The 24,857-nt window shown below is 44.9% G+C and overlaps 1 protein-coding gene across 6 annotated transcripts in view; it reads right to left on the reverse strand.

Annotated features, from left to right (window-relative positions):
• LOC115337248 (phospholipid-transporting ATPase ID-like) overlaps window positions 1–24,857 on the reverse strand; it is an 88,140-nt gene that overhangs the window by 37,329 nt on the left and 25,954 nt on the right. For all 6 annotated transcript variants that reach the window (XM_030005378.2, XM_030005379.2, XM_030005376.2 and 3 more), the window contains 7 exons: window positions 18,971–19,029; window positions 8,617–8,730; window positions 6,237–6,335; window positions 5,205–5,266; window positions 3,539–3,611; window positions 3,278–3,348; window positions 2,010–2,092 (listed from right to left, as the gene is read on the reverse strand). In XM_030005378.2, coding sequence (XP_029861238.1) covers window positions 2,010–2,092; window positions 3,278–3,348; window positions 3,539–3,611; window positions 5,205–5,266; window positions 6,237–6,335; window positions 8,617–8,730; window positions 18,971–19,029 — 561 coding nt within the window. The remainder of the gene's footprint in view (window positions 1–2,009; window positions 2,093–3,277; window positions 3,349–3,538; window positions 3,612–5,204; window positions 5,267–6,236; window positions 6,336–8,616; window positions 8,731–18,970; window positions 19,030–24,857) is intronic.

Here is a 24,857-nt window from a genome sequence, read left to right on the forward strand (position 1 = left end):
CTCACATTAAGCATTCCACTGGGTGTCTGTATTAGCTGCTCAACCCTTTCCTCTCTTCCTGTCTTAAGAAGTAATTAGATAAAGAGTTACATAAATATTTAAATACTTCTACAGAGGTTTACTGGGGAAATGCAAGGTTGGGTCTGATTCTAGGCACTCTTCCAGTACTCCGCCAAATATAAATCATCCTGGGAAACATTTTATTCATTTTAAGTATTGCGAAGAGGCCACTTTTATTTACAGTATAACTAAAATAGAGATTTAAAGGACAAATAAATATTTGATAAAAAAAAAAGTTTTAATTTTCCAAAATATTTTGAGACTTCTTTTTAATTATGCAGTTTCAAGAATGCAGTATCCTTAGATAAGCATTACACAGAAAATCCTTGAAAAATTATTTAAGATTAAGATTTTGCTTACAAATTGAAACATACTGCAGCCTCTTCAGGAGAATAATTAAGGCACACCACTCTGACTATTAACATAAAGCATCTAACTGCACCTGTAAAAACATATTTCTCAAGACCTAAAACACTCAGAACCTCAGCCAACATTTCAGAGAAATCCTGATGTACTGAGCTGACACTCAGCTGAGACCACACACATTATTTCATAAAACCTTAATGTAGAAAGCAAAAGCAAAGCCCATGCCTTTGGATGACTCTACCAGAGACAGTTCCAGCTATGCTAACTCTCTGCCACGTCCCCACCATTTGTCCTGGAATCATCTAGTTATTTCAAAGAGAATTTTAAAAAAATTATTTTTCCTCTTTATCTAAAAATAATTGCTGAGAGGCTGCAGTCCTTGAGACATTCCAAGGACAGCAGCACTCACTCCACCCCTTTCCATATCGACTCTTCCCGTAATCCTGCCCTCACACGTCAGCCAGCAGGTCACTGCTGAACGTGACTAACACCACTTGGTCTGTTCCTCCATCCTCTCTCTGCAGACAGATGATGTGTGAGCATGGAGTAGTCTGGTTTTGACAGGTCTGGCTCCTTTCTGTGTATGTGCTGCTATATATTCCCTGGTATCCAGTGACAGGATGTGTGGGAATGGTTCAAAGCTGCTCCAGGGGCAGTTCAGACTGGACATGAGGAAGCATTTCTTTACCGAGAGGGTGGTCAAACACTGGAACAGGCTTCCTAGAGAGGTGGTCGATGCCCCAGGCCTGTCAGTGTTTCAGAGGCATTTGGACAATGGCCTTAATAATGTGCTTTAACTTTTGGTCAGCCCTGAAGTGGTCAGGCAGTTGGACTAGATGATCATTGTAGGTCCCTTCCAACTGAAATAGTCTATTCTATTCTATTCTATTCTATTCTATTCTATATTTGATATACAAAACAGTGCTAAGAAAGGACACATTGCCTGTTAACCGCATCTGCGCTGCTTGCCTTTAAATATCTTAAAATGTAGTGTTTATTGTGGCATTGAGAGAGGAGGGAAATGCTGGCAGGGCAAGGCTTCAGGCTGTGAAGTAGCCACCTGTCCTGTGTGCACAGTTAGTCCTCTGGTTTGCATTGTGTCTGGAAAGTGCCTCTGCTCAGAAGCTAAATGTAATCGACGCATCAGCATTGCTGCATCAATGTAAAAGTGCAGTGTGAAAATATTTTGAGATCAGAACTAAGCATGCAGTTTTGGGAAAAAATTTTCTACTAGGCAATTACACAAACTCTTGTATTGAAGTTCAAGGTGGGTAATCTCAACATATACAGACAAATGCTAAAGAAAAGTGTGCAGCCAGAAGGAGAATTCCCACCAACGCAGTTTCAGGTTATAGCCATGCATCGCACCAAGAGCTGCAAGTGAAGGGGGATCTCTTTCTCTGTGTATGCTGTTTATATCAGTTGTACAGACTGCAATGTGCCCATTGTGTTCTCCTGCCGCTGCACCCAGAGGACTCTTAGCAGGAAGCAGGGGACAGCCTGGAAGGAAGACTCCCAGGCACTCTCTGGACTCTGGTGTTTGGGCAAATCCTCTGGAAAGTGAATTTTCCATGTAGACTCACCATTGAACTCTGTCAGTTTCTGAAGATCTTCTCCAAGCTCTGCAGTGACTGTCAAAGCCTGCTTCACTTTCAGGTTTGTTTCACTGTAACAGATAACATGAGACAAAAACATGAACTAAAAGTCCTATGTGAACTGAAAGCTCTCCCTGAAAGTCACTTCTGTTCTTGAGGACAGTCTTCTTCCTTAGACATCTGATGGACCATGCCACCATTGGCCTTTTTTACCTGGCCAAAGGGTGTAGTTGTCTCTTTCAGTTGCAAAGACAGGCAAGCCAGAGGAATTCTGGACATGGTACCATGGTACCAAAGAGAGTGAGGTGGCTTTGTCTTCTCATCTTCACTACAAAGTGCAAGACTAGGCATCTCAGCTCCCTGAGCAGCTCGCTGTCTATCCTGCCATCCATACCACACTGAACCCTAAGGTATCTGAGCATACAGGAGCACTCTGGGTCTTCTCCCATGGCATTCTATTCCTGAAGAGTACTTAAGTCCTGGGACTAGCTACCTGGGGAGTTTGAAATGCAATGTCAAAGAAACACTGCATTTGTTTAGAGCCTCCTGGCACTTGCATGTGCAGGAACTACAAGCTCATTTTCAGCAGAAATCAGATAGGGAAACTCCAGAGAGCTCTCTGTAAGGTACTGGGAAAGACACAATTTCTTGATCTCTCTGGTCTTGCTTAGTCCTTCAAGCTGATGCTAGCTCCAGGCAATGCAGAAAAGGTAATGCAAATTGTGTCATAAAGATGAGGTTGGATCCAGTTTATTCCAATTAATACAAATTAGTTGCAGCCCTCTGACTTGTTGTCAGCTGTGCCCTGGAGTGAGCAACATTTGGAAGCCTTTGCAGTGTGCATGCATTAATATTGTGGTATAGCAGTCCAAGGGAGACTTCTGGAGTTATTAATTGTGATTACCTCACCCAGATAACCTGGCTAAGAGGAAAGACTAAGAGAGACAGAAGAAACAGAAAGCTTCTGCCAGTGACCTGGGATAGTGCAAGAACACATTTCAAACTAACTCTCAGTGTTGTAAGAACTGTCACTAAAAATAAAAGTCCCCTCCTCACATGACATTTCCACTGAAAGAGGCAGAAGTATCCACCAGAAGACTTTATTTTCAAGATACCTACCCAAAATTTATTCTATGTATTAGGAAACTCTTGCAACAAAAGCTATTGCAGGTAAGGTTGCAGCACCTAGGGTCACCAGAGAAGATTTGGCCTTGCACTGGCAGCAGTGATTCCACCCAAGGGCCTGCCTTACTTACCCATCCAGTTCAGCTGTCTCGATGTACGTCAGGCTGTGCGGCTCGCTGCTCGACAGTAACAGTAGATCGGCCTGAACACAGACAGACAGACTTGGCATGAGTTCACATGGTCAGAGGGCACGGCACCGCAATGCTACTTGTGGTTTCTGCACACTGCAGGTCTCTGAGGCAGTTATCATCATTACCGACTCATTTGCTTGTGAGTGATAAGAGTAATAACAGAGAATAACTATGGGCAGGATGGAGAGAAACTGTACTCACCGTCACAAAGTTGTTGTTTTCTAGTTTTATTATATCCCCCACTTGGACGTTCATCCATTTTTCATCCTTTAACCTGCAAGAAGACTCCTAGTAATTAGGCACATAAAGCAAACACCACTTGGGAAAGTAGGATACTCGGCTCTGCTTCTGAAGTCAAGCTGTAGGTGCCATCAGTACTTGGGCTGTTGATAAGACGGAGCAGTGTCTGCCACGATGTGGCCTGATCAACAGTAAGCTAAGGGACCACCGCAATACAAAAAAATTGGTAACAGAGGTTGGTGTGACCTGTGCAGGGTTGAGACCAATCCCTACAATAGCAGCACAGTCCATGTGCACTGTCCTTCTGTCTGGACTGACAACTCCCTTCCTTCTCCTAAAGAGCCACACTGCCTCAGAAAAAAACCTCTACTTTTTGTAACACACTTCCCAAACACCTGGGAAAATCAGTTGTGTTGTTAGTTTTTCTAAGTGATATTAAGGGCCAGAGCAACAGATCCGGCTCTGTGCGGGGCTGGCTGTCAGGAAGGTAAATGCAGGTGCTTTGGCTGTGCCTGTGCCTAGCTAAGCCCATGTCTGCAGTGGCCTCCACAGCACTAAGCAAGATGCGCATGCAGACAGTCAGCTAAACTGGAAGCGCCAATGTGACCAAGTCACAATAGCTGTATATGCAAAATCTAGAGGTGAGAAATATCAAGAGCTATATCAAAACAGGACTGGGTATTCAAGCCTGAGTTCACCTCAGCCTTGCTTTTTCGGTGTTGGTTGGAGTTGGGCAGGACCTATGGTTTCCAGTTTTTGAACAAAGGCAAAATACCAACAAATTTCTGTTTCAATGTATGTTTCCTAGACACAGTAACTAATACACAGTACACTAAGAAACTGGTTTACTTAGGAGAAAGAACAAAAAGTATGTTCCTATTCTTCAGTTTCCAGTCATATTTTTAACTGTTTGATCATCTGTTGGAGTTTACACAACATACTGCTATCTATAGTATGGAAAAAAAAAGTCACCAGAGACTTCACAGCTGTCTACAGCTGTGTCCTACGCATAGTTGGACTCCATGGAGCCACAAGTAAACAGCACATCTGTCTGCCACAAAAGCCAAGGCCTCTGCTATTTTTTCTGCAGGAAAGAACAGTGCTAGCAGTACAATGTCCAAAGCACACAGTTGAAATGTTTTGAGTACATCTAAGTCAGAAGCGCTACACACACTCAAAGTATTATGATGTGTATGAGGAAGCTATTCTTGCTTCTTAATTTAAAATAACTTGCGGATAATGCCTAGCTTTTTTTTCATGCAGAAATAAATGCTATGAACATAAACGGACATGGGAAGACAGCCTTGCTTGTCACTTCTAGGGTAAGGAGTAAAATAATATAATACTCTCAAACTATCACTTATTTAAATATATATATATACCCAGGAACAGAAAAGGTTTACTTTTTGTCAGTGCAAGGTCACAGCCATAATGTCTGCACTGATTGTGGTACTCTGCTTGGGTTCATCAATCAGACACATAGTCCAGAACTGCACGGTGAACTAATGGTGTGGAAGACAATTCAATTTTAAATTGTTTAGTGACCTTTGGGAATCACACAGAATAAAATTATTATTAATAAAGTGCTCTTCCCATTCAAAATTACAGCAAAAGAAAAAGGACTTACATGCCATTGATCAGGACCTGGACTGGGCGGTTGTTGACATGTTTGTCACTTTTGTGTCGATTCTGAAAATTTGATCAGTACGTTAAAAGGCATTTCCAGGAAAACAAGCACACAAGAGCTGTAGGCAGTTCATTAACATTTTAGGTTCTCACCCAGCTGGCTGAATGGGTCAGGCAGATTAGAGTCAAGACTGAGTCATAGTTGAGCCCATGTTTACACTCGTAACATAGGGCATAACTGGACTGCAAAGAGCAACAGGCAACATTGAGCTTGCTCTTGGAGGGAGGAAGGAGGGTAGAGTCTTATATGTCACTTAGCACAGTCCTGACTCAACTGGTGTTGGTCCTGCATGTCACAGTTCTGTAAGCTAAGCACCCAGAGAAATCCATTCCTTTGTTCTGATATGGGAATTGGCCGTAGATATTCTGGCGTTGCTCCCCGGGAGAGACCTTGCCACCTCTCACCTGCCTACTTGCAAAGTTGGACTGAGTCTCCATAGAGTATCAAAATTATTTAATCACAAGAGAAAATCAGATGCAAACTCAGCTCTAATGTCACCCCATGAAGTCAATGGGACTTTGACCATTACTTCTGATGGAAGCAGACTTTGGCCAAAGCTATGCAAGTTTGAAAAATCACACACAGTTTGTATGCTTACTTCCTACCAAATGTTTTTTCTGCCCACATTGCAGCTAGATGGCAGAGGATGAGTTCTCCAAAGGGGAAGCCTAAGAATAGACTTCTGTGCATGCATTCAGACATATCTATCGGTGACCAAATTTTTAGACATGCTGGGCAGTTTCAGAGAAAGCCAATGGAGCTGCTGGGCTGCTCAGTGATTTGGAAATTCTAGCTCCTTTTTAGGTAATGAACCATAGATTCAGGGATCTAATCTCAGACCACATCTTGGCCACAGACCTGTTCTCCAGCTGCCTGCCACTGGCTGTGTTTATTTTAAGTGGTTTGCTTTAGTCATTGTGATGAAGAGTTACGGGCAAACTCCAAAGTACAGGTCAGCAATACAAATCTTACAAAATCATCGATGGCATCCTTGACTCCTGATACAGCCAGCACCAGCACTAGGGGCACCACCGTTGTAAACCAGGCCAGCGAGGAAATCTGAGGAATCAACTGTAGGAAGAAAAGATCTGAGTTGAGAAATTTCCTGCCAGTTCAGCAAACTGATGGAAACAAAACACTGTTTTCTGTGGAAGCTGCAGATAACATGTTTCTATGATATCTGAATAGAGAATAGACAGAAATGCAGCGCTATCACTTATATGTGACCCCACAAGGGTGAGACAGGCAGGGAACCCATGCTTTGCTTACAAAACAAGCTATAATTTAGGATATAAACTTGGAGCTGTCAGGAAGTGCAGTAGGTTGCTCTTTCTTGCTCTTTTAACATTAGGATTGCAAAGTCCCTGGTGGATTTTGCTGGAGGCAGTGACATGGGCAAGTCTGCTGTGAGGGACCCAGAGCTATCTGAGTAAGATGTGCTGTGTGGACCCTTCAAATGCTTCTATTTTTTGTTTCAGTAACTCTTCACATTTTGCTGAAGTAAACTTCATATCAGTAAACAACACACAGCTGTTGCCAAGGCTGACCTTGCTCTTCCAAGATCAACAGAGCCATTTTCGTTTCCCAGATCTTTAATAGTGAGAGGACCCAAGAGTTGCATGTGACTCTGTCATGCCTTCAATGATGCAGAGATGCATGTCTTACCGAAGCATAGTTCTCCCCTTCCCCTGGAATACAGCACTAATGATGGAAGTGATGTGTTACCAGCGTCCCTGTGTCCATAAGATTGGATTTGGGCAGCGTCAGGTCCATGTGCATTGTGAAGTTGACATTTATGCCCCTAAAGCAGCTGCTTAAGGGTGGAGAGCTGCTCTTTGAGATTGCTCCTTCCACTGCACTGCCACAACCCAGATCCTACAGGCACCACCAAATCCAGCCAGGAGGAATGATGTTTAGAGGCAAGCACAGCCCTGCTCAGCTGTGGATGCTGCAGAGACACATAACTGCTACCTTCTCACTTCACTGGGAATATGCATGTCCAGCTGGGCTGTGCCAAAGGAGCGGGGAGGCAGAGTTCCACAGCCAACCCATCACATCCACTCCTCATGCAGGAAGAGTGCTCCCAGTGCTATGGGGATGGAGTGAGTGTGCAGAAGAGGGAAAAAATTAGATGGGGGAATATGTAAATATAAAAGACTAATGGCTGTCCTTTTTAGCCTACCTTGATGCAGGCAGAAAAAGCTGTGTGCTTTTATATACAGTCACTCCTAGACGGTTCAGCAAAAGACACAGTGGAATAATTTAAGGCAAATGGTTTGAAATACTATGAATTTGATAGACAAACAGCTAGAGTGCAGTACAACAACACAGGAACAGTGCTGTCAGCTCAGCTGAAAAAGCACTTTCACTAGTTTCTTAAAAAATGCATGTGCACTGAAATTTCCCAAATTCATTCCCTGTAAATAAGCAAAAAAGATTGTATGTAGTTTGCTACAGGCTTAAAAATATTTTGCCTATACTTTTTTTGAGCTGAAATTGAAAAACAGCATTTGAAAAAGATAATTTTGCAAACTTGTGTGCACTGAAATGGTCAAATTTAAAATATCATCCTTGAAACATAATCAAAATTATACCCTTTTTTTCATAACATGTATTTCAGTATGACTCAGCAACAACAGAGTACACTGCATTTATCCATATTCTAGCAAAGTGCAATGGGGCAGAAATCTTGATATCAATTTCTCCAGTGCAATCACCTTTCAGACAGAATAGTATTACCAACAGTGATGGGCAAAGTGCAACTCAATGCCATTATGAGCCACAGTGTTCAATAGTGTTGCCCGTGTCTGACATGATCCATATTAGACACCTTCCTTACCCTGCTGAGCAAGGTGCAGCAATATTCAGCTTTATGCAAACTAGCTCCAACTTTGACCCTTCCTGATGTTAACTCCTTCCTTCCCAGGGAAACAGTACAGGTTGCAAATTTGTTCTTCTTGCTGTTTCCTTTGAGACTGCCAATGGAATTTTCCTTTAAACTTACGCACAAGAGACAACTTCATTTTGTACTGGAGGAAGAAAAAGTAATGCAAACCTGAGGATAGCCAGGAGCACTCAGAAGTAGACACAAAGGGGTGGTAGGACAGGGCATGAAAAAGATACACAATTTGTTGAAAAGTTTAATTAAATTTTTTTCTTCATTTAGTTCAAACCCTCATAGCCAAAGGTAATAGAGGAAATTGCTTTTTTTCTGCCCTACTTTCTATCTACTTTAAGGTTTTACTAACATGCTAATTCATAACAGCTTGCACTTTATTACAACTATCAATACATAGACCAGCTTTGATAACAGACAACGCAATCTGCTAGAAACAGCACAGTGAATTCATACCTGCAAAATCAGCAAGAAAAGAAAGTAAGCATTGGCTATTCGCTGGAACTGTTCAAACAGGTTGAGAGGCAGGAAAGTGAAGAAGTTGTATTTTGATGTTTTAATTGAATTGTTCTGTAGGGAGAAAAAGAAAATAAATAGAATTGGTAAAACAGGAAACAAAATTACAGCACAACCCATTTCAACTGTGTTTTTACTTGCTTATATTTGGCAATAGCATTGTTTCCAACAGCAGCTCAAAAAACATTTCCTTTTTCCCTACACAATCATGCTGAGCCTGGATAAACAGACAGAATCCCTCTTGGAATTGGTGAAAACATGATGCTCAGTTTATGCCAGTGCAACTGCATGTAGATACAGGTACATGTAGTTGCTCACAGAGGCGCATCTTCTCTTTATTAATAGTCTTCCTACTTATACGATGCACAAATAGAATTAAAAACTGTAACCAGAACACAACAATTTTGCTGGTAGCATCTGCAAAGCAGTGTTACAAAACACAGGCTAGGTCAATCATCTATCACTTGTCTGAGATTCTGAAGCACCATTTGGCTGGACAAAGCCACAGGAGCTATAGGTCCTCCCAGGACCAGAACATGACATTATTTTCAGCTGATTCAGCAGCCTCTCAGCTCAGCAACTTGGAGAGGTTGCTTGTTTCTATTCCACAAAGATCACTTGAATGAGGTGTTGTGCAAACAGCCACTAATATAAGAACTCACCATTTCAGTAAGCAAGTTGCAGTTTTGTTCCCTATTTCCAGCTTCCTTTTCTAATTGCAGACAACCCCTCCAGCCACAAGCAATGTCTGCTCCTCGATCTGTCTTCTTCAAATCAGAGAAAGACCCAAGCTCGAGATTACAGAACTGGGTATTTTCTTCCGCAAAGATCAGAGCACTCTGGTCAAATTCTTGCCACCTGATAGACAAACTCAATCCATTGTAGTGAGCCCACCAGCTTGGGCTGTCCTTTCAGTTTTCAGGTGTGCTAAAATTTCGTTTCATATGGAATTTATCAAGCACTCATCCAGGTTTAGTCCTGGAAGAATGTATGCCATCTGTTGCCAACACATCTGAAATTTCCCCCCTAGAAGTTCTCCAGAAGATGCCTATTAACCCCCTCGCAGGGAACCTAAGGTGTGACAGCACAAGTAAGCAGATATTACAGTGCACCTTCATTCAGTAATAGATTTGCTGGTTCAATGGAAGAGAAAACAGCGGTTGTAGTATTGTAATAGCCTTTAGATATTGCTAAGATGGTGGGAGGACAGGGGCTGCTAAGTATGAATCACAGGCCACTTCCAATCCATGCATTAATCCAGGATCTCAGCATCTAAGCTGACACACATCATCATGTTTTCACCATTAAACCAATTATTCAAGAGTACCACTGTAAGGTGTGTATGGGGAAGCTATTCCATTTTAGGCAGTTACTGGATCTTGCTCTGTCCAGACACAAAGTACAGCAACATTCTTCAGCATTAACTTCATGTTTTATCCCTTGTACAAGCCAAAGAATAAGGCTCTGAAAGAGCAGAGATGGGAACGCCCTTCATGGAAGAGCTAGCCAAATCCTCCCATTGATTGCACTCCAGCAAGAAAAGATGTTTATCAGTGATCATCATATAAACAATATTGCCTGTCTCCTGGCATCATGTAGCCATCTCAGGGTGTGGTTAACTCTGCCTGTGATCTAAAAGACATTACACATAGTTAAATTTGGTTTATTTCAAAATTCTTCACCATGGGATATGTGCTGCACACAGGCTTCACAGACACTGCTAAAACAGAAGCAATGGAATAGCAGCATCCTCTGCAAACCCCAGCATACAGAGAACTAAATTGCTTGACAAGTCTGTGTCCACCAGACAGAGACTCTGGAAGGTTTCTTAACAAAAACTGGATCTAAAGATGCTCCATGCCCACTAATCTAAAGAAAAATATCATGACCACTTCAGAAAAGAGCAGACAGTAGCTGCAGGAAAAAGTAAGGGCAGGGGACTCGACCTTTGTGCGTCAACAGATTTCGGAGGGTCACATACAACATGGGAAAAACTACTCAGTAAACACATAAAGTTTATAGATCTTTGCCTGCAAAAATCTCACAGGGGATAAGAAAAGAATGGGAGTGGTTTATTTCAATTCCTGCCTTCTATTTCTGTCCATTAATTACGTCAGGAAAACCACTGAATGAACCAGAGCCATTCATTTTGTTTCCTATTGCCATTAGGGATGGTAAAAACCCCAGACATAACAGCTTCCAAATGCTTAACTGCAGGAATCTGGACATCCAGTATTTTCTCCATAGTAGTTCAGAATTGTGATATTGTTTGACACACACAGTCTTTTGGGACATTGGGACACTACAGGCCTCAGGGTAGGGACAGGGAGTATTATAGTGGATCTTCTCATTATTCTAGACTTATAATTAAACCTAAGCACCAGAAAAAAAGGATACCTCATAATCACTCTGAAGATTTCTCATTCAACAACTAACTTGTTCAGGGCCCTCAGGGGCTAAAGGAATATAAAAACAAACTAGGGATAACTTCAGCCTTTCCAATTCAAAGCTCTGCATTCCCACATCATGGATACAGTTGAAGCTCTGTCTAAGATATAATTTATGTTTTCATGCAACACTCCAGGCCTGCCTGCCTTGACAGCTCGGGCTCTTGGTTGACTACAGGGAAATCTCAGCTGGCCTTTGCTTTTGATCTTATCCTACTCCATGATGCTTAACACCATCACATCCTCTCAATCCTTTAGAGCTGTACCAGCACATGACTCTGGGGCAGGAGGGGTACTACGGGAACCTGCAGCACCACAGTGTGTTAAACAGTCCATACATAGCCAGCATTTTATAAGCAATGCCTCTAATGCATCATCTGCCTTAGCTCCCGCATGCTCTGCCTTCAATGAGGAAGACTCCCATATGGGAAAAGTGATGGCAAGGAAATATCTTTGAAGTAGCAATTAAGAGGCCTTACTGGAACTTCTGTTCCTGCTGTAGATTTATAAAAATCAAATAGCTAAGAAAAACAGCTCTATGGGCCAAGCACAAAGATGGGAATGCGTATCTTTACACTTATTCCCACCTCTGCCCTACACTTCTGGTTGACCGTCGGCAGCCTCTGCATGCACTTGTGTCCTAAATGAATAGGCTCGACCGTGGTTATCCACCATCAGCCTTAAGCTCTCCAGATGCGAAGGTTGACACGAGAGCAACATTGTCTGTGGGTGAGGGATTATTCTCATCTGCTCTTTTCAGGGGCTAGATTCACACCTCCTGGAGGTGTGACTCCACCAAAATGTTGTCCCTAAGAATAGTGCTCATCGCGCCACAGTTACAAAAGTCCAGATCTGGCGGATGAGCTGTTACTTTGGGGGTGTTTTCAGAAGCCCGCCTGTGACGTCCAACCACAGGCAAACGCTCAGCAGATGGCTCCTACCTTTGTTCGCTGAGCAAACAAATCATCTTCTCGCCATAAAAGTCACTGGAAATAAGAGACAAAGCTGCTTTTGTGGCTAGATTACAGGGGCTAAAGGGTGATATCCAGAAACAACAGGGTATGGCAAGGTATTGATCACCTGAATTTATACCCCTGGCTCAGTGAAATATTTGTTTCTAGCAGCTGGACAACCTGGCCCAAAGCAAAATTTAGCAAAACCTTGGCGATCCTGCAGGGAGGTGGTGTGCCGCAACACCGGGCAATTTCACTGGTACCTGTGTAGCACAAGGTACAGAGGGATGAAGCAGCTGAGAAGAAGAAACGGCTTTCCCAGGTGCTTTGATAAAGCCTTGCAAGGAGGCAGCAGGAGCACAATTCAATGGCACTTTGTTTAACTGCGGCAGTGCAATTTGAAAGCACGCAGAGGCCATTTGCAGAAATGTGACCATAGGGCTATGAATGTGCTCAAGGACATATTTAATAAACTCATGTAACAGTGCATATGGTGCCACAGAGGCTTTGTTTTCATATGGAGTACAAAATAGTCAGACCAGATCAGTTTTAAGCCTACCAAGTTCATTGCCTTATTCTTGAAGGTGGGCAGCAGCCCCAACTCAACAGAAGACTGCGAAAGGCCAACATGATGCTGATGGTGTTCATCTGGTCCCTGTAAAGATCTCATCCTGACTCCCAGAAGTAAAAGACTGGCCAAACACCAGAAATAAAATCCATATCCAACCCACAATCCTCTTTCTTTTGTTGCTTTTTTCTTTTTGGTTTTTTTGGGCTTTTTTTAACAGCTTTGGGAATTTCTTACATATGTAACCCCTCAACCTCCTCTTGGCAGCAACAATGAAGTGAGTTCCAGGATCCCATCACACATTGGGTATTCCAGGAAAATCTCTAGGAAAATGTGGTCCCTGGTTGTGTTTTCCTATGCTGTTCCTTCTGCCTGGCGTCATCCTGTTACAGAGCAGTTAATCATCGCTGTGTTGAGTGTCCTCATCATGGTGGTGCAGAGGAGGACATGGAGGCAGATGGAGGTGGCATGGCTTGATGACCTCACACCATCCCTCACAGACAGGCCAAGTACAGGATCTAAATGTCTGGTCTCTAATCATCTCCTTCGACTACACTGCGTTCTCCTCCCACTCAGCTCAGTACCTGAAGCTGGTGGGAGAAGTGAAGGGAAGGGCAGAGCACTGCCAAGTGGTGCAGATGAGGCAAACTCCAAACCACCATACCCTGTTCATTAAGGTCTCACACAACCAGACTCCCAACAAATACAGTAGGAATTTTGTCTCCATGAGGTTTAAGCTGAGATGAAGAGTGGAGGACTTGGTCCAAAGGAGCCTATGGACTTCACTGCAGCTCATGTCTGGCACAGCTCAACCTTTCTGTGCTTGTCGGGGCCCTAATACACCTTAAGGGCCTTGACCTCACCTGGTGTCTCTATCCGCAACCCCTGTCCAGGGCTCAGGAGCTCACTTAAGCCCAGCCATGGGCCTTCAGTCCTTGCCTAAGCTATGCTGTATGAGTACCAGTCTCCAGCCTGACATCTATCCTGGTTTCCCAGATGGACCTATGGTGTAGTCTTGCCTTTCTTGTCTTCAGCCTTGTCTCCCGCTGTTCCTGACTGGGGTCTCTAGATGGACCCTGGTCCCGCTTCATCACCTCACCTTGTCTGGGATGCTCTGGATGGGCCCCATTACTAGTGTCCTGCCCTGTCCCCCCCAGCCAGATGCTGCAGAACTGCACCCTGGTCAGTGTGGGCATTGCTTGCGCTGGAGTCACCCTCAGCTCCCAGCTTTTCCCCTCTCGTAGGGCAGTCCTGCTCTGGCTGTTCCCTGACAGTGCCTCAGCTGATCTTTGGATGAATCCAGCTAACACCTTCCTAATTGCAGAAGGAACAGTGCAGGTTGCTGCTGTAGCTATTCCTTCAGGGGCTACTCAGACCACTTTTCACATGATCAGACAACACTCCCTTCAGCCTTGAGCATGACGAACACTGGGAAATATTTGCAGGTTGACATGGGAAGAGAGGGCAGCTATTGCCACCATCCTGACCACACTGACAAGGTCCTTGAGGATAACCCACCAGGCACCCTTCTCAGATTGAAGCATGCAAGCAGAGGAGGTGGAGCAGAGTCTGAGCCCACTACCGGAGCTCCTTGCTCTCTGATTAAATTTCAAAGAGATAAGAACCCCACTGCTGATCCAGCCCAGGGCAATGTGTATTTGCCACAGGAAGTTATATACATCCCTCCTATTTCACTAGAGAATTCACCAGCTGACCAGGGAGAACAAAAGCAGAGTCCAAGCAGCCCCCTTGCTGCTGGTCCTGCAGAAAGGATGCTGGTTTGACCCTAGATCCTGATCCAAGATGAAATTTATCATTGACTCATGGGCCCTGCGTTTCCTCTCCTATTGTCTGAAAGCCAATTTCAAAGTTGTTTTCATAGCCCTTCATGACGTCCCAGTGCAGCTGTGCTAAATTCCAGTGTGAAAGCGAAGAAATAAAAGGGAATTGGGATCAGACTGAACATTAAAGGCCTTCAGAAGAGATTTTTCTTCTCCAAAGTGTTGATAGACAGAGAGCCATCCATGGTGGACCCACATGGGGCAGTCCCCTCTGCAGCTGTGCTAGGGACAGTGCAGACAGGCTGGGGACAGGGCAGCCAGATTGAATTGCCTCAGATAAGAACCTTGGCTAAAGCCCTTAAATCTTGCTGGACCACATCTGGCACCCTGCTTTTCACTTTATTTCAGTCTTTATGCAGGCAAATCTCTTACTGAAGTCAGGAAGGATCTTGCTGTCTGCAGTGTGAATAAACATGGGATTAGGACTTGACACTTCATTTTTACTGACCTATATTGAGTCCGTTTTTGTGCTGCACTAAGTGCCTTTGCATGCCACTCATTCACACTTGGTTTCTGAGTCATTCCTAACTAATTTTGTGAGCTGGTGGGTAGTTCATACCTTCACACTCAGCCCTTACAGTTAACTGCACAGCACTTTGTTTTAAAGTTTGTTTTATTTTTTCTAAGCTACTGTGTTCTCCCTGTGCAGGATAAGGCCAAGGATGTCTGAGGCTGCACCAGTCTGAGAGCTCTAGTTTCAGCTTCAGTCTTCACACAAAGTCCAAATAAATCCTGACCTACCCAAGCACTGCCACTGCTTGAAGCAGCTGCCTTTAATCACAGGCACCTCCTATTATTTAATCACAGCAAAAATCATCAGAAGACACATATGAGGCTTCTTCAGGTAAAAGACACTTCCCTTGTCCCCCTCTCAGTCTGTACTGCCTCTGTTCACACAGATGAAGGAGACCACCCCAGTTTTCCAGCACACTGGATGACACATCTCATATGCCCACAGGACGCATTCAGTTCTCTCTCTGAAATTGTCCCTTGGCCTCATCACCGTGAAGCCTCTATTCTAAGGGGATTTCCCCTATGTGCAGTTCCTATCCACCTCTTAGCCTCATCCTACCCTATCATTCCAGCCTCCCGCACTGTCCAACCCTCCTGCCCAGCCGGTGCTCAACTGAAGATGCTCAATGACTGGAGCAGTGTGGCAGGGACACACTGCAGCTTGGCCTCTTGTGTGTTTTCTGATGAGCTCTGGGAGTGAATATGCCCTCTGAAGTCTCCCGCAAGTCCAAGTGTGATGGATCTGGACGTGCCCTTGCACGCATTGGCAGACATGGCTTTCCACGGTGTAGCATCAGGTTCCTGCAAAGCTGGTTTGAGCGTGCTTGGGAGTCTTGCTTCATACCAGGAGGGCCAGCTTCCAGCAGCTGCCAGAGCTGATGTCAGACTCCACACACAACACAGTTTTCAAGCCTTTCTCAGCTCCTCTCTTCTCCCTTCACCGATATCCTGTAGACTTTGCACCGGGAAGGAACAACAACCACCAGCTGTTCAGGGACAACACACCCACCTCTGATTGTACTTTCCCACTTCCCTGTTCTCACTGAGACTAAACGAGGACAAAGCAGCTCTATACCTTTGATCTATGCCTACATAATAGAAACTCTCTTTTTAGTGACAGGCTTGAACCTTCACACCAGCTGTGACATACAGCCTGGCTGCAGCAGTAAGGCAACACACTATGCCTCTGCTTGCATTTCCCTTTCTTTTCCTTACTGGCCTCTCTCAGCAACTGCCTCACCCCAAAGAAACATTTACCACCTCACCTAGCTTTGTTACAAGAACCTGTTCTATAGGTTTTTATGGCTAACGTGGCCTTAAGTTACAAAGTAAACCTCACTCCTGTGGCTTGCTTTCATTGTCTAAAATACTTTCTCAGCTTTGTTATATTGCTGGGTTTCCTTCCAGTTTCTGCACAGTGTCCCTTTTATCTGGCTGGAAGAGCTATTGTTGCAACCTTCCTTGTGCCTCAGGAGAAGACAAGACTCCTGTGCGGGAGGACAAGGACTAACGGTCCTCGCTGTGGGACCGAGAGCTGGAGGACAGCTGTTCTCCTCCTGGCTCTATAAAGAAGACTCAAGTCACTGTGTGGCTGCCCACGTATGCCAATTCTCACGTCCCACAGAGCTGAGCACCACAATGAAGCACAGACAATCCAAACGTTTCTGTTGTTTGCTTGTACACTGGTCAAATTAAATACATGAAGGTGGGAAGATGTATTGAGGGAGGACTGTGGCTGCAGGAGACAGAAATTACTCTGTCCAGAAAATGTCAGCACGCTGAGAGACAACCTAGCCTAATAGCTGCTGTGCCTGAGCACCCCAGGGCAGGGTCTGGCATTGGACATTCTTGGTCCCCCTGGATCACATCCTAGTGCTTAGCAGTGCAACCCCACTGTGTTCAGACAAATCTGCACGTGAGGAAGGGGCCCAGATTTGACCCTTGCAGTGGACTACAGGACTGGAAGAGCTTTCAGGAGCATCATGCATATGTTAATGGGAGGGTACCAGGAGACTATCTCACTTCTTGGCATCTCCAGATGCAAGCAGCAATCTATAGCATGGGATCCGAAGTAAATTATACGCAAGGTTAGTCCTTTTCATACACCATGGCAATGTGGGTTTAATAAATTGAAGTTTTGCCAGGACTTACTGGAAATAAGCAGCCCAGGACATCATATGCAGCCCAGGACATATACATATACATACACATACACATATACATATACAGCCCCATACAGTTAGAGCAGTGCTTGCATCACCACTTAAAGCCTTTTAGTACCTCACCACCCACTCACCACTTCAAGGCTTGGCTCTTTCTGGACAGTTTGCTAGATTTCCTAAGCCTCAGCCTACACTGGACTCCAGAAATCATGAGCCACAGCTGACTAAAATGAGGGGTAGGATTACTGAAACTCACTGCCAAGTTTTAAGATTATATTGAGCTGGCTTTTTGGCTGCCTCCACTTTTACACCTAATCAATAGACTCTTGTGGAAACCCTCCAGAGCTCTCCTTAATTTTGGTTATTTGCAAATCCTTGGACATGTAAGCAATCAGCTGGGAAGCAGTGACATGCAAAGTCAGCCTTATGAAAGGCTTTTCACAGAAATAGGCTCAGAACCCGAAAAGCTGCTTATTCTCTCTATGCTGACATCATTGTACATCTCCTTCCTGCTTCCCTGCCCCACTGCTGCACATAGTATACATTGCAATTATTCAATGAAAGATCACAAATCTGAACGTAGTGGCAATACCCACCCCAGTACTCTAATGGCAGATTCTGTGCAAATCAGATGCGCTTTCCCAGTCTCAAATCACCAGGCTTGATAAGGCATTTGTGCTGCATAGTCCTTTAGTCATATTAACTACAGCGCATTTCACCTTCAGGACACGTGCAGCAGCTCTTTACCTAGGAAGTCTCTAACCTGTGTTGGTTAGTTCATGGATGAAAGATGACCACTGAAAACCATCCAGTTCATGTTGCCAACAGATCAGCTACATTAAGATCTTTAGACAGAGCTGTTGGCAAGTCAGACTTTCTATCTCACGAGAAATTACAGTGTTCTGAAATATTGAGTTTTTCCAGTTCTTTACTCTGAGAAAATACTTGTCATGTTCCTAAACCAAAACATGATTCAAAGGATCTCCTGAGTAAAACTGAAGGATGAATTTCACCACTGGAATTCAGACATGCAGAGGAAAAAAATTCACAAAATTCAATTCACTATCAGTTGGCAGCTGCAAACACTTTGAAAGAATGCAGCTTCAGGATTGCCTCACAGAGGAGATGACCCTGCAGCCAGGCAGTACAGGTCTAGCAACTGAGCTACCCCTCCTCTGCATACACTGTCAGCAAATGGTCCAAAAGCTTTGGAAATCAAGTTGCCAAAGGGGCTGCCTGGCACTGTAGCCTGGCAGACGTGGGTCACAGCCAGCCCATGTCATGATGCTCCTTGGAGTCACAGATTTCATGGCACAATGTGAACCTAAGTAGGCTGTGAAGGAGCTGGAAATAAAGCTGGCAGGAAGCCACAAAGGCCAGATTCAAAACCTTCCTGCCAGAGAGGAGGTGAGGTGAGGAAGTGACACATTTCCTTTAATGTTTTACTTTAAATGGAGACACATTTCCAACAGAAAACTCCCCCCTAGGTTCCTTTGCTGAAAGGATCCTGCAAACACTTTGACTCACAAATAATTTTCTGGAAGTGTGTAAAGTCACTGTGTCATGCTTTTCCAGCATCAGATCTCTTTCAACTGCCCATTCACACTGTTGATTTCAAAGGCAGAGCTCCCTATGGTTGACTCGGCAATGAACCATCTCTGATGGTTCATCTGGTATATGTTGCCTTGTTTGCAGAGTCATAGCTAGCATGCATTCATGTCACCCCCTTGAAACAACATTCAAGACATGAAGCAGATGCAGCTACTTCTGTGACTACATCTGCATGAAACAAGATTTGCTGGCTACTTACAGCATATTCAAACTGCAGATTAAAATCCCTGTTGTTTGCTTGAAGTTGTCTCTCTTCCTCTGTAAAGAAAACACATCAGACATGCTTGAAGGTAAGCAGAGTCAATACAAATATGAACGAAGCATCTGAAAACGCAAGCAGAGCTGCTAAAAGGTAACCACTGTCATGAGGAATCTGTGCTCTGGGCTAACCGCTCCATGTCAGGGAATTAAAGAGGCTGGTGACACTGACAGAGCAGCTCTGTGGTCAGGTACCATAGCACTCTAAGCCCATACTCCAGGTCTCCTCTGCCCACAACCCCCTGCAACACCAACACTGGTATTATAGGTTTTTCACCTCCTCCTGGGTAAGAATTAGCATTTAACTAGTGGTGCTCACTACTCCTGCCCTGGTCCATCTCTTCCCCCGAAGTCTCTGGGGCTGTTGCCATCAGTCTACTGTTAGTGCACTTCCTCCAGTACAAATGCACCTCCTAGCATCATCCCACAGATGGGACATCACCACCATAGCTATCATGAAATCAAAAACTACTAGAAGGGATTTCAAAAGGTCATCATATCTATACTCTACCTCAAGACAGGGTCATGCCTGTCATTCCCAATAAATGTTCTAGAAAGTTCCAGTGTTGGCTGTTCTTCAGACAACCTATTCCAGGACTGCAGTGTCCTTCCCCTAGGGGAGTTTTTTCCCCATTATCTGACATACATAAAACTCATTACTTCAGTTTAAACAAATTATATCTTCTCCTGGGATGGACAACAGTGCTTTTCTGCTCCCCCTCAGTTCCTTGTTCTTGCCAAGGACACAGAGCACAGATGAGTTCATTATGTGTTGAAGGCTGCTATGCCTTACTGTCGTCTTCTCTTCCCAAGCGTAAGCAACTTCAGATGCTTCAGTCACTTCTTATGGGTCAATCTGTCAGAAGTAGCATCACTCTTCCTGCTCTGCAGTGGACTTCCCAGCTAGTTTACCTCATTCTGGATGCACAGTGGCCAAAATGGGCCGTAGTTTGCAGCTGAGGCCTTACCAAAGCTGACCGGAGCACAAGACACACTCCACCTACCTTGTGGACAATGCATATTTGAGATGGGAATTCACCTAGAAGTAATTTAAAATAATATCTTTATGCACCACCAGCACACAGCTAACGGCATTCCAGAATATGATCCATTTTGGCAGATTCTTTCTGGCAGAGCCGATGCCTCATCAGGCAATGCAAATCTTTCATTTGTCCTTGCTGAACTGCATCCAAATTTTTTTCAGACTATTTCTCCAACTAGTCAATTCTAATCCAATCTTTCAGAGCACTTGTAGCTCCTGCCAGCGTGGTGCCATTCGCAGATTTACTTTATTCTGCCAGTCAACATGTAGAAGAAAATACTGAATACCAGACTCTGGATACATCCCTGATGAATCTCTCAAGTTTCATAATTAGTCATAGATAACTATTGTCAGTGTATTTTTTTCCTGAACAGTCTGGCACTCGCTGTGTGGTGATTTTATCTCAAGCATGTATCTCCAGTTTACTTGTAAAAATGCCGTAAGTGACAGTCAAGATACATGACAGCTATCTAAGGCTTTTTCACTAGCCCTCTGGCTACCACTAATACAGAATTAATTTTGGTTTGATGCAGTTTTTCAGGGCTGCTGACTGTTAATCAACTCTTCCCCACACACACACTTCTAGTTACTTTGAAGTGGTTTGTTGGATTGTCTTAACATTTACCCAAGAAGTGAAGCCAATATATCTATAATATACATATATTTTCAGCTTTTCTTTCCCCCCTGTTTCAAGAGAGATGCTGTGCTTGCTCTCTTCCCAGTCTTCTGAACTTTGCCTGTATGTGCACCAGAAACTCTCAAAGGCAGCGTTGCTTCAGGCCATGCTCTACCTTACGGAGCCAACCCATTCCCTCTCTATTCTAGCCCCAAACCTCCCACCTTCTCCTCTGTTTCTGGCAACTATTATATTAGATGTCTAAAGAGAAAAAAATCCAAACCCCAGGTTTTTTAGCATTATTGGCTAGCCTTTTTTCCCTAAGTAGCAGACATAAACTGTCTTTGATCTCCCTCTTACTAGAAGGGTTACAGAATTCCGGAGATCTCAACCCTTACAGAACAACTTTTATTGCCCTTTATGTCCTCAATAGCTTTTTGTCCCTTTGAGCCTTTGCCACACAGTTTCTGCTGGATAAAACAAGCTGCTTTGCACCTTCTAGGGGCATCCTTCCTCTGCCTGAAGTGAATGAGGAGCTTGTGATTTTGCCATTTTACTGAACCTTCTGAGGCCGTTCCTGGAAGATGATAACTTATACCTGTGCCCTTAATATCAATTATTTAAGGAAATGACAGCTCTGCTTAATTGTCCCTCCACCCCAGGTTTCCTTCCCGCGAGATCTCAGTTACTAGTTCTTCATATTTACTGAAGATTTCCTTCTTGAAGCCCATTTTAAACACTTTGCTATTGTCACTGTTTCCTAAGTATCATACTGTCATTTCATAATCATTCCCATTTACACTCCCTCCTACTTTCACAGGACCAGCCAGCTCTTCCCTGTTGGAGGGAATCCGTTCTGGAACAGCCTTCTCTCTAGCTAAAATATTACCCACCTCTGCACCAAAATGCTGTGTCAGCTGAACAGGTCATGTTCCCCTATACTCCCCTCCAACTCTGCCTCTGCATAGCTGGAATTCTTCATTTACCACCATGCCCTGTCTCTCAGAAAACTTTTTTTTTTTTTCACAAAAAACTGACCTTCTTGGTTTGTTATGCCTGTGTTCTTTACCCTTGTAGCATTACTCAGAGATCTGTGATTTGTTCATCTCTTTCTTCATGCTGGATCTCAGAGCACATGGACATACAAGGAAAACCTGTTACCCTTCCAGGATAAGCTTTATTCTTTTCTATTAATATTCCAGCCTCATGAGTTATTCCAGCACGTGTCTATTACACCTTAAATAATGTGTTAAGACATCAAGTTCTTCCTGTTTATTCACTCTTGCATTCGCAAATGTCTAAGCTATTCAGTGCATTGACTGCTACCCTTGCATCCCTAATTTTTAAGCCCTTTTTCAGATCACTGTTTTTTCTGTCTCTGTTTTTGGGCTGTTTTCATCAAGGCCTCTAATTACTAATGTAAAGCTATGTTAGCAGGTAAACGTGCTTTTCCCTTTCTTCATGCACATCTAGCTGCGTCAGGCATTTTCGAATCTACAACCATCTGCCCCAACTGGGTGATTCAGACCAACCACAGAGGCTTCATTCAAGACCCTCAAAGTGCTTAATCCTTCACTGCTTTCCTCGGACACATTTTTCTCATCTTTCACAATGGAGAGAACAATGTACAGAGAGATCACAGTAACTTGTCTGGTGTCCCAGAGGAAAACAGAAGCAGAGCTCGAGAGGTCGAGGCTTGCAGGGCTTCAACTATTGTGTTATGTGCCCCTTCAGGAATTTTCCTGAGAGCAACCAGTATTATCAAAGCAGACGAAAGGTAAAGCTATTTGTTAAAAACAGAACTTCCCAACGCTCACGTGTTTCCTCCCATACAGTAAGGATTACTCTCATCCCATCCCCAGGTGCTCCAAGTCTAGTCCTGGAATAAATGCCACAGAAAAGATAAATGGCTGTAATGTAAATAGGAATAGATGACAAAGCTTGAAAACCTTCTGGGCTGCGGAGGCATGCTTGCAGAGCCTGTGCTGGTCCTGGGAAGGGCAACCAGCAGGCAGAGGCAGAGCTGTTTGCATGCACCATGCGCTTACATGGAGCAGCATGAGTAAGCCAAAGACCTGTGGTGACCCTGAAACGAAAGGCTGAACACTCACAGGGGACAACATTGTCTGGGCTGCTCACAGCTGGCAGGTCTGCCCAGCTGCCGCACCAGAAGGAGCTATGGAAACGCTTGATGGACAGAGAGGCATGAAGACCTCCAGAACTGCCAGTCTGGGCTGGAGCCCTTTGGGTATCTCTTTCCTTCCCAGCACATGAGACACAGGGCACACGGCAGAGCCTCGGGGCCACACGGCAGTTTCTGAGGGGCTCTAAAGTCCTCAGTGACTTTTTGTTTTTCATAGGGAGGGCAGCCCTTGAGGGGACTGCACACAGAAACAGGCACCCAAGTGCTGCTGGCAGCAGCTGGACATGCCGCAAGCTCCTTTGCTCTCCACAGGGCTCGCTGGGGGAGTGAGGATCTATCCCCCTTCCTCAGCCTGCCCCCAGGGTCTGTGGCACGTGCATTTGAATTCAAGGATCTCAAATGCTCCTAGAAAGAAACCATGTGCGTGTATCTGCTCCAGTGAGGAAAGGAGCCTGGCTTCTCACCACGGTGAGAGATGCACTCTCCAAGAGGAATGGCTTTTCTGTGAGACACGCAAATAACTGCAAACAGCTTAGGGATGGTGCAGAAATATGGAGCAGTGGGACATGAAACAGAACAGCAAATGAAAGTCACACAAGGCATTGCCCTCCTGTGCCTGATTGTATGGTGCCTAAGGGCAGTTTTTTTAGGACAACCCATTTCTGAAGGCCCCAGATAGCTATGAACCTGGTTCAAAACTGAATGGAAAGTCTCTGGCCTGCCATACGCATCCATCCCTCTCAGAGGTGGTGTCCCTAAAGGCCATGTATTGGCTTTGTGTGGCAAGGTGTTTGGTAGTTGGGGGGGGTTACAGGGGTGGCTTCTGTGAGAAGCTGCTAGAAGCTTCCCCCGTGTCCGACAGAGCCAGTGCCAGCCGGCTCCAAGACGGACCCGCTGCCGGCCAAGGCCGAGCCCATCAGCGACAGTGGTAGTGCCTCTGTGATAACAGATTTAAGAAGCAAAAAAAAATTGCGGGACAGACAGAAACAGCAGCCGGAGAGAGGAGTGAGAACATGTAAGAGAAACAACCCTGCAGACCCCCAGGTCAGTGCAGAAGGAGGGGAGGAGGGGATCCAGGCGCCGGAGCAGAGATTCCCCTGCAGCCCGTGGGGAAGACCATGGTGAGGCAGGCTGTCCCCCTGCAGCCCAGGGAGGTCCACGGTGGAGCAGATCTCCACCTGCAGCCCGTGGAGGACCCCACGTTGGAGCAGGTGGAGATGCCTGAAGAAGGCCGTGACCCCATGGAAGGGACCCACACTGGAGCAGTTCGTGAAGAACTGCAGCCCGTGGGAAGGACCCACGTTGGAGAAGTTCGTGGAGAACTGTCTCCTGTGGGAGGGACCCCACGCTGGAGCAGGGGAAGAGTGTGATGAGTCCTGCCCCTGAGGAGGATGAAGTGGCAGAAATAACATGTGATGAACTGACTGTAAACCCAGTTCCCCATCCCCCTGCACCACTTGGGGGGGGGGGGGGGGGTAGGTAGAGAAGCCGGGAGTGAAGTTGTGCCCGGGAAGAAGGGAGGGGTGAAGGGAAGGTGTTCTGAGATTTGGTTTTATTTCTCATTACCCTACTCTGGTTTGATTGGCAATAAATTGAGTTAGTTTTCCCCACGTTGAGTCTGTTTTGCCCGTGACGGTAATTGGTGAGTGATCTCTCCTATCCTTAACTCAACCCATAAGCCCTTTGTTATATTTTTCTCCCCCCTGTCCAGCTGAGGAGCGGGGAGTGATAGAACGGCTTTGGTGGGCACCTGGCGTTCAGCCAGGGTCAACCCACCACAGGCCAAAATACAAGGCTAATTTCTACTGGCGAGATTTTAATTTTCCTTACCAGATAACAGCCAATACCTTTGGATAAAGCAACAACAACCACAATGAAATGCAAAGGGTGCCTCATCCAACAACATCAGCAATCAGAACTTTCTGTCCTCTGGCTGCACCAAAGGAGAACCACCATTGACCACATGCACAGGGCAACACTGCCTCAGTGGTTTTATTTTTACCAACGGAGGACCATGAGGTCCTACT

The sequence above is a fragment of the Aquila chrysaetos genome, chromosome Z (genome assembly GCF_900496995.4).
Source record: "Aquila chrysaetos chrysaetos chromosome Z, bAquChr1.4, whole genome shotgun sequence".
Lineage (NCBI taxonomy): Eukaryota > Metazoa > Chordata > Aves > Accipitriformes > Accipitridae > Aquila > Aquila chrysaetos.